This window comes from Lactuca sativa, chromosome 1 (assembly GCF_002870075.4).
Source record: "Lactuca sativa cultivar Salinas chromosome 1, Lsat_Salinas_v11, whole genome shotgun sequence".
NCBI lineage: Eukaryota > Viridiplantae > Streptophyta > Magnoliopsida > Asterales > Asteraceae > Lactuca > Lactuca sativa.
Window position 1 is genome coordinate 84,381,707 of NC_056623.2, and position 10,669 is coordinate 84,392,375.

A 10,669-nucleotide genomic window follows, 5' to 3' on the forward strand; every position below is an offset into this window, starting at 1 on the left:
TTCCATTCGTTGAGATGGAGTGTATTTAATCCAATGAAAGCTTTCCATATGTTACATCTTGAATTTTCAGTTATGAAGATTTTAATATGGTCAATTTTAAAAACATATTACTAGCAAATCATTTCAATCAAGGCTTGATATCAACCATTAATATAAATCCGTTTATATTAGTAAATAATATCAAATCTTTTTTTATTAGGAAATCATTAATACCGAAAAATTATATTCAAATTATCACATACATATACGATTCATCATTGAATCCGCGACTCACATTTATTTTCAATCATTTCTTTTCTTCAAACCTTCTCCTACAACATCGTTAATATTGCTTATAACTTTCATCATCATTCTCTGCTATAAACATTCACTATTGTGCGCTAGAAGGTCAGTACCTTCTTTCGCTTTTATATTTTTTTCGATTATTTTTTGTTTCTATATCAAATGTATATATTCATATATTTTGATTTTCTTTGTCACAAATTATATGAAATTAGTTCACTACTTTTCTGAAACTTTTCAAATAAACATGAAAAGATATTAGGTACATTTAACAAAACAATAATTAACTATCTTGAGAACTGACATTAATTACGAAAATGTTACTTTTATATATTAGAGATGATTATGATTTTTTTTTTAATTTTTATGTCATAAGAATCCGGTTAATTTTGGCATGATTTTAAAATATCATTGAAATTATTATGTTTTTGTATATCATATCAACCTACTTTTTTATCTTTGTATAGTAACAATAAAATTTATTAATTTACAAAACAAATATAGATATTTCAAATTTTGTAATATTATTATACCTTACAAAATACAACTCCCTCCAAAATAAATTTTCGCCAGTAATTTCATCCATAATTTCAACAAATTTAAATTTGTATTTTCTTCATATAAATTTTTTTTAATGATCATGATTTTTTTTCTCCAAAAGTATATCAAACATTTACGTCTTAGATAATGCTGCCCTATTATAATTATTATTTTCCAAAAGTATATCCGTTTAATGAGGAATTTGATATAATAAAGAAAGTGAATGTTAATTAAAATGAGATATATATTCCATAATTATTACATGGGTTTATTAAAAAATTAATATCAATGTGTAAACATTAAGCATTTTTAAAGTGAAATTTCAGAATACATACAAACGATGATGTTGTACAATGAAATATAAAATTGAATAGACTGAAAGAAAAAACACTTTTAAAGCGGTTAATCTTGAAAATAATATAGTTATGAAAAATTATAAAGTAAGATAAAAATTATAAGATATTAGGAGATTTGTAAAAAGTACATTTAGTAAAAACGTTACGGATCTTATAAAAAATAAGACCGTTAAGATTAGTGAAAATACAATATATAAACTAAATTATCACAATAATAATGAAATGTCATTATTTGATATTTCATATAATTGACAGGTATATCAAATTACATTGATGGTATACTAAAATTATTCAAAGTTGCGCCAAAACCAATGCAAAGTTCTTGCGAACACTAAATAAATAAGAACAAACATAAAAGCTAGCATTTATATTTATAATCAATTTAAAATAAACCAATCATGATTTAGAAAAGAATCTTCATTGATGATATATTAAAATTAAATATATATAACATTTAATATTTTATAAATTATATCACATAAATTTATTTGAATAAATGAAATAGTTGTCAATATTTAATGCAATAGAAAAAACGGTATATTGGTTGTCAAGATATGTTTAAATTAGGTAACATTATTATGCAAGGAACGTCTAATTAAAATGCTTATAAATATATAAATATCATAACTATATGAGATGTGGAAAGTCGTTCAACTAATAAAACAAAAAATGATGTCTACAAAGAGATATTTCAATGATTATATATATTTATCGTTTTCAATGTATTTTCTACACATTTCAATAATACCAATAACCATATATTTTTTTATAATCTTTATATAATATCTATAAACGATTATATGTTTTTTTATGCGTTTCCCACGTTTAACGCGGGCTATAATCTAGTATATATATATATATATATATATATATATATATATATATATATATATATATATATACACACACACACACACGCATTCAAATATAAAATAGTTACTTAACAATCCGGTATGAATGATCATTTGTTATGTATTGACGTATTACACTAAAATTAAATCAAATAATTTTTAATATAACGTCGAGTTAATTTTATTAAAGTGATTCATCATATTTTTAATTTAAAAGAGAGACTAGAACATGTATTTTTTATAAGACATCGGGGTACCTTAAAACGGAATAAAGATTTTGTTATAAATTGTTGTAAACCCGAACCCAACGGGGCGCCCCGATAAGATACACAAAAAATATCGAGGCGGGATTGGGAAACCATACCCTGCCCCGAACCCACCCCATTGTCATTCCTAGACTGATTGTCATGAGTTGGGTTGGACGGGAGCGAGAGAACAACGAAAGGATCTGGAGTCTTTAACTAAAACATTGTAAGCCTGAAAAACATTTAGTATTAGTTTGTAAAATATTAACCAAATAATGTTAGATGTTTGTGGTCGCCAAACGCTTTTTATTTTTTTATATTAAAATATGGGAATATGTTCATAATAGCCAAATTTTGGGTATGATTTCCAAAATATTGACAAGAAAAAGTTTATTTTCATAAATCAGGATCGATCTTAAAAAATTAAATATTTTCAAAAATTTAGGATGAAGAAGAAAAAAATGCTCCTCATCGTTTTTATAAATTTTTATTTTTAAATAGAAATATATAATGAAAAGAATTGGATCCTGTATAGCTGTATACTTTGCCCCCCCCCCCCCCCCCCCCCCCAGCGCCCAAGGCTCTCGAGGCTGGCACGCTCGAGGCATGGCCAAGGCGCCCGGCCACACGAGAAGACTCTCAATCGATGCTGCTCACCACCGGCGCTTCATTTACGCTGCTCACCTCCGGCCACACGAGATTCCGAGAATGGGTTTTCGGTGTTGAGTCCGTACACCGAGCTCGACGACGCCCAAACGATCGACGGCTGTGGATCGGCGTTTTTCGCGATTTCGAGGAGATTGATGAATCCAGCAATGTTGGATTTAACGTATGACTGAGGATTTTGTATAGCATAACGAACACCCGTCTGCGTTGCCAGATGAAGAATATGACTAAACGGCGCAATGTCGAAAAGCTTCGCTAACAACTCGTCGTCGTTCAAATCACCTTCGACGATAAAAATATCATGTTGCTTCAAAACCTACTGTCTTGCTCGTTTCAACGACGGATCATAATAAGAATTAAAGTTATCAAGACCCACAACACCGGAGATAGAGCAGTGGAGGCCGGAGGGATTGCCGGAGGTAAGCAGTCAACTGAGGGTCGTCTCTGTGGCCGGAGGTGAGCAGCGTAAATGAAGCGTCGGCGAGGAGATTGCGCATACTTACAACCATATCTACGGGCTTTCCATCACCGAACTCCGTTTCTTCACCGTCTACGGCCCGCCGGATTAATTGCTCTGATAAATTTCACAACATGACGGAATTAATAAAGATTAGGAGAAGATTATACCTGAATGATGCGTTGGGTTATATTGATGATGGATTGTGTTGAATGATTAGATGATTATGTGGATAATTTGGATAGAACTCTGCTATTCAGAAATAGAACAACTATTTCAACAGATAAGACAATTGAGATCAACTCAAGTCTTAAACACTCAAACTTAGCTTGTTTATTTCATTTGGGCAAAGACCCTATTTATAGGCTCAATAGATCCAGTTACAATTATTGTTGCAATCATTTGATTGCAATACAACATACATATTTACATTATAGCCCCCTAGACTATTGAGGGTTATACACTTTATGTTACATCAACCGACACTTAATAATTATTCTACCGACATTTATTTAATTACATAACAATCCTTCTACCGACACTTTATATATAATTAAAAATATAATAATCCTTTCCACATTGAAAGGACAGATGTCTTCAATTATGGCTTTTTTCGTCATTGCTTACGTCATTCTTCCCGCCTCCGAAAAAGCAGATGTTTTTTAATTCTTGTGTTAGTCTTCCATGAATAGTGTTGCTTCTTATCTGGGTTGCTTTATGATGTTTCCATTCTCTTGTTAGTGTGTCTGCTATATGGTTGTTGGCACTTTTGATATACTTGAGGTATGGGTGAAACTGATGTAATTGTAATTGCCAACGGATTAGACGTCCATGACAATAATCTTCTTGTAATTTATATCGCCAAAAGCCAAGTAGATATTTGGAATCTGTGCGTAGCTCGAATCTGGTTTGGAGTAGGTCGACTTTCCATTTTTTCAATGTTCTGAGACATGCTAGTGTTTCTCGTTCATGTGTGCTATAATTTTGCTCCGTTTGGGAAAATGTTCCCGATATATACTTGCATAATTTTTGCTCATATTTATCTGTTTTTAATACTTCAAGTGATACATCTGTATCAGTGTATGCTTTTGGTGATATTTTCATATCACTGTATACTTTATCATTGTTTACTTCGGATGGTATTCTCATACCAATGTATGCTTTATCATTGTGTACTTTTGATGAGTTAGATGTGAGGTTTCCCTCACTATCTAATCCTAATAATACTTTTCCACGTATGATTGCTTTTAGGCATCTTGCCCAAGTGTCTTGTGACGCATCTGTTTCCACAATTAGAAAATCGTCGATTTTTGCATTATATAAGGTAGGAAGAACCTGAATTTTTTCTTTTATATTTTGTACTAAAATAGTATATGTATTTGTCCAAGACCAAGGTATTTTTTTCTGATATTTTCTTTTGTAAAATTCTTCTTTCTTTTGCTAAATTTTTTAAAAATCCTTGTTCTGCAATATAATTTAAACAACCAAGGAATCGTTGTATTTGTTTTCTATTTTCAAGTTTATTAGGAAACATATTTAATTTTTCTCGTATGTTGTCTGTTAAAGATAGTTGACCATTTTCTCCAATTTTTAAACCAAGATATTCAACTGTAGTTTGAAAAAGTTTTGATTTCTTTTTGGATAAAACTAAACCTTTTTCTTTGATTCTTTGTAAGACTTTGATAACTGCGTCGATGTGTGTTTGTTCATTTCCTTTTGTAAAAACAATTATATCATCAATATATGCAAGACAAATATGATCTAAACCACTTAAGGTTTCATCCATGAATCGTTGATATATTGCTGGTGCCTGCTTTAAACCAAATAGAAGGACATTCCATTCATAATGCTTCTGAGGAGGACATGAAAAAACAGTTAGTGGTTTCATATTTTCATGTAAGCGTAGTTGCCAATATCCGGATTTTGCATCAAATGTACTAAAATGTGTATTTCCTTTTATTTTTTCTAAAATTTATTCTTTTCGTGGTAATTTGTATGAGTCTCCAATAGTAGCATCGTTCATTTTCTTGTAATTAATTACCATTCTTCGTTTTCCTCGTTTTATTTCATTATTATTTTCTACATAAAATGCAGGTGCAGAATGAGGACTTGTGCTAGGTCGAATGATTTCTTTTTCTAGTAATTCAGTACATTCTTGTTTAAATTCAGAAACATCTTTGATACTATATGGAATTTTGTTTGGAATATTAACTTCGTCATTAGGGTTTTTTAATAATATTATTATTTCTTGATTATTTTTATTTTTTAAATGATCTAACGGATTTTCACTACATACTTCTTCTAGTTGTTTTTCAGCAATTTCTTTAGCGAATGTTAGTAATATGTGTAGTTGAAAGTCAACTTCCTGTTTGATTATTTTAATAAGATCAAAATGTTTGATAATTGCAGTTTTTATAATACCTTTTGTTGGGTGATTGAGACTTATATGATCATTTGTTTGTATAAATGGTTGATATAATTTAAGAAAATTATTTCCTATTACTAAATCTATTCCCGAATCATGTTGATATATTGTTGGAGTTTTAAATAGTGCTTTTTCAATTACTATATCTATGTCTCTTCCTACAAACCAAATTTTGTGAATTGATTTATCAGCAATTGTAATTTTTAATGGTTTTTCTAATTTTTCCCAATTTTTTAATATCTTTTTTCTTCCGAAACATAAAGTAACTCCTGTATCTATATATGAGATTAGTTCTTTTTCTTGTATTTTAGTTGTAATAAAAGTACTATTTGTATTAATATTTGTTTTTCTTCTACTCATTAGAGTTGATTTATAAATTTCTATAAAGTTTTCATGTTAACAAGTTGTGTTTGTTAGAATGGTTAAAGCATTGCGTATTGTTTTTAAATTACGATTTTGTGATTTTTTGTATTTCTTAATTCCTTCTTGTAATCGAGATATCTTTTTTAATTGATTACTATATTCTTCATCTTCCGAGTGTAATCTTATCAAATAGTTTTGTTCATATGATAAAGTTTTTTCTAAATGTTGAATGGTATTAGAGATATTAGAATTTATTTTCCAATGGTTTTTTAATATATTAGTCCAAAACATGTTATCTTTTGAAGAATTAATTTGTACTTTTGAATTCATTTTAACAAATTATTAAGGCGTCTGAAAGAAAATTAATTGAATTGTTATTGTTTTTTATTACTATTTTAAAATGATTAATTTGAGTTCTTAATCTTCCTATTTTAATTAATTGATATGCAGTATAATTTTTGTTTTTAGAAATTAGTTCTTGTATTTTAGATTCTTTTTCTTTTAAATGTTTTGTGGAATTTTCCAAATCTTTCCATAATTTTTTAAGTAAATTGACTTTATATTTATTATCGAAATTACAATATATTTGAGTTTTATTGCTCATTATTTATTTTTACCATGTAAAAGGTGGTTTAATAGTGAGTGGTTTTTGTTCAAGCGGTTTCTCAAGTGGCTCTTCTTTAATAGTTTTTATTTTTAAATATTTTTCAAGTAATATTTTTTGTTGAGTTAAATTTTATAATAGCTCAGGGATTTGTTTTAGTACAAGTAAAGTTTCTATTTCTATAATATTATTTAATTTTTGACTAATTATATTTAACTTGTCTCCTATTGATTTATCTTCTTCAGAATCAAGACCAATATTATATATTGTTCCTTGTGGTAAGTTCTGTGGTATTTCTATAATCATTTCTTTATCTGGTATGCACGGTTTTGTATTTTGATATGAACCTTCAAGTGTTTTAAAATATTTTAAAGGATTACTAGATGATTCTGTCATATTTTTAAACTTAATGATTTAATCATTTGTTTTATGTCTTCTAATTTTTCATCTTGGCTATTAGTAGATGTTGTAGGTTGATTCTCTGATATAGAAAATCTACCTGTTATAGTTGAAATTGGAGGTTCTATAATTGGATTTCTTTTTATTAACGGAGTAGTTATTATTTGTTGAAAATTAGTTTCCTTAAAAATTCTATTATTAGTCATATTTGGTGATTCAAGTGATAATAAAGGTGTAAATAGTTTATCTATATAAATTCTATCTTCTGTTTTAAACGTAATACTATGATGAGAATTTGTTAATGCATAATTTATTTGATATGTAATAGTAAATGGATGATTCCCTTTTAACATAAAATTTTGTCTTAATAATTTATATCGTACGGTAATACTATTACTTAAATTTTTATCTTTTAGACTTAATCCTAGTTGTATATTAATATCAAATTTTATTTTTCCTTCAATTAAATTTCCTTTTCCTTTTGCAATAATACTTTCTTGATTATTAAATATACGATCATCTCTAATTTCTAATTTTATTGGTGTGTCTAAATCGCTAAAAGTACTTTTTAAAATTATTTGAATAGTTGATATATGAATATAAGCGATTTTTGTCCTATCTATTTCTTTAATACTAGATAGTCTATTTCTAATTTGTTGTTTATTTAATATAGGTATAATAATATTTCCTTGAGTTGATTCCATAGGTATTGGTTCTTCTCCTATAATTTTTCCATAATATATAATACTTTTTCTAGAAAAGAAATTTTTTAATGAGTTATATCTAAAATTATGTTTTTCAGATAGTGTAAAATTTGATTTTCTTATAGCATCTTTATTAATATTATTTTTATTAATTAGAGCATCAAAAGTGTATCCCGATTCATTTTCTTCGTTATTAATAATGATTGGTGTATTTTCTATTTCTTGAAACATATTTATGATATTAAATCTTCTTATGATAAATATCTTAGTTGTTGGTGATGACTTTTTAAATATGAGTATTTAAAAACAATGATCTTTCATTATTATGTTTACGATGTTGCATATGTTTATTTTCTTATTGACGATAGATAAAATAATAAGAACGTTACTTAGTTCTGATACCAAATTTAATATAACATGATGACGGATTAATTGCTTTGATAAATTTAACAACATGACGGAATTAATAAAGATTAGGAGAAGATTATACCTGAATGATGCGTTGGGTTATATTGATGATGGATTGTGTTGAATGATTAGATGATTATGTGGATAATTTGGATAGAACTCTGTTATTCAGAAATAGAACCACTATTTCTCCGAGAGCTCCAGAGAGTGAACTTATGCTCCGAGAAATTGATATGACAAAAAAAAAACCTGAAAAACAGTTCCTCAAAGCACCGTTCGCGAATTTCTTCATCCCCAAAGACGGGATTTTTGAGTTTTTTCGGTACGTTGAAGAACACGTTGCTTGAATTACCAAGGTTCCACAGAGGTTCCTCTGCAAACCTTGCTATAGCCTCTACGGATCCGTCAATTTTACACATATGCCACACCTTAAATTACCATATTGCCATTCCACCGAGCGTCGAGGTTATCCTAATTCCTTGGAGCCCTCAGAGATCATATCCGCAGAATCTTGTGGAAAGAGGCTTTTTTATGTTTATATTTTAAAAAGAAAAACCCAAAATATAACTCTTATGGGCATAATCCCTTAAAATATAACTAGATAGACCTGACAATTCGTGTATTCGTGTCATGAAAACCTGTCATTCACGAATTTGATACGATACGATTACACGATGTGAAATAAGTTTTATCTCAATTTTTAAGATGTGTTTGTGTCGTATCTCTCACAGAGTCGTGTATTCATGTTTGGAATTGTCAAGTCTATAAGTAGAAGAATTGGACCAACCCCTCCATGTCCTATCTTCTCTGATTCCATTAACTGTCTTGTATAGTTGTGTTTCAGATTGTTTCGTATCGCCAGAGAGTCCACGATCTAACTCCTTATGTTTTCTGTTTCTTAAGATTTACGTGCAGGGACGGATCTAGTATGGTGCCAACGGTGGCACCGACAATACTTAGTTTTTCCCGACGTAGTGCAAAATTTTCGATTTTTTTTCTTTTTTTCTACTATAAAATGTACAACCGGCAACACCTACTATGGATCGGCAACACCTATTACGGACCGGCAACACCTACTACAGAATCCTGGGTCCGTCCCTGTTTACGTGTGCAAGGGCTTGTAGGAATATAAGGACCAATATATATACTTATGTGAGAACCAGGTATAATTTCGGGTTTTCTGGATGTGTAAACTGACACATGGGATGCTTAAAGAAATATGCTTTCTTCTTTCTTTGCTTCTCGTATTGCAACTCGGAATTTCTTAGACCTTAATTAATACTGCCAGTAGTTTTAATAGTTAGAGTTTTCTTAGATATGATGGTCGTTGGAAATAATATAGTGGTGTCGATAAGTTTGCAAAAGTATAATTAAAATTTTAAAATAATAAAAATTCGTTAAAATTAAACTGATATCTTTTAGTAATTAATTTATAATGTACTACGTTATGGTAAATACTATCTGTTTCTTTTTTTTTTCTTCTTTTTTTCTTCTTTTTTTCTTTTAAATATCATGCTTAAGTTGAAAACTCAAGGATCTGGGGGTATGCTAAATACTGATGCGGTTGGGTATGCTAAATATCTTTTTTTTTTCCCGTACTTCTTGGCCAGCTGCCATGAGAAAATTGTCACTTCTAATTTTCTCTTGCTTTTAATTCTCATCAAGTTGTAGTACGGAGGGGTCTCTTAAAGGAATGTACTATGGATACAATGTATGTTGGAGTTTTTTTATTAACACTTTTTTTTACTGCTTCTTGTCTTTACACAGTGTACAACTTAATGAGATTTAAAAAGTAAATAAAAATTAGAAATGACAATTTTCTAGATGAAAAGGAAAACGAATGAGAGAAAATGACACATAAAAATAAAAATAAAGTTTATATACCAGCCACATAGCCTACATATTTTGGGTACATTTTATGATTATTTATAGCAAAAAAATATACAGTTTTAGTTCCTTTGATCATCGGAAGGATGGTGTTTTAGATCTAGATCTTTACCAACATTGTGTGAAGTTGATGATAAATATGGTGATGTAGTGTCATATTTGTGACATGTAAGTGTTACATCATGCTTGTCATATTTTTACAAAAAGTTGTCATTTGCTAGGCGTCAGTTATCATAATTGATATGTTATCTTTTTTAATATACAAAATAAATAATTTAAATATAATATTTTTTTTAAAACTTAAAATAAAAATACAACACACAAAAATAAAATCAAATTACAAACCTAGGAATTTAAAAAAAAAAAACATAGAAATATAAAAAAAAGACAATAAAATTAAAAAACCTAAACTAGATTTTATATTTTTTTGCAAGCTCCTCTTTAGCTTTTAAAGTCATTTCTCATTCGTGTCTGGATAGCTT

At 28.8% G+C, this 10,669-nt stretch overlaps 1 protein-coding gene across 1 annotated transcript; it reads right to left on the reverse strand.

The window, feature by feature from the left end:
- Positions 1–2,941: 2,941 nt before the first annotated feature.
- Positions 2,942–3,449, reverse strand: LOC128127535 (UDP-glucuronate 4-epimerase 6-like). Its single transcript, XM_052766064.1, has 2 exons — positions 3,317–3,449; positions 2,942–3,222 (listed from the first exon to the last, which is right to left on the reverse strand). The coding sequence occupies exons 1-2, from the start codon at positions 3,447–3,449 to the stop codon at positions 2,942–2,944; spliced, it is 414 nt and encodes a 137-aa protein (XP_052622024.1).
- Positions 3,450–10,669: the final 7,220 nt, after the last annotated feature.

Excerpts from the sequence above, each read along its gene's own strand:
- LOC128127535 (XM_052766064.1), bottom strand. The coding sequence starts at position 3,449 with ATGGTTGTAAGTATGCGCAATCTCCTCGCCGACGCTTCATTTACGCTG. Across the intron at positions 3,223-3,316 it reads ACTGCTCTATCTCCGGTGTT|GTGATTTGAACGACGACGAG; the intron begins GTGGGTCTTGAT and ends TTATCGTCGAAG.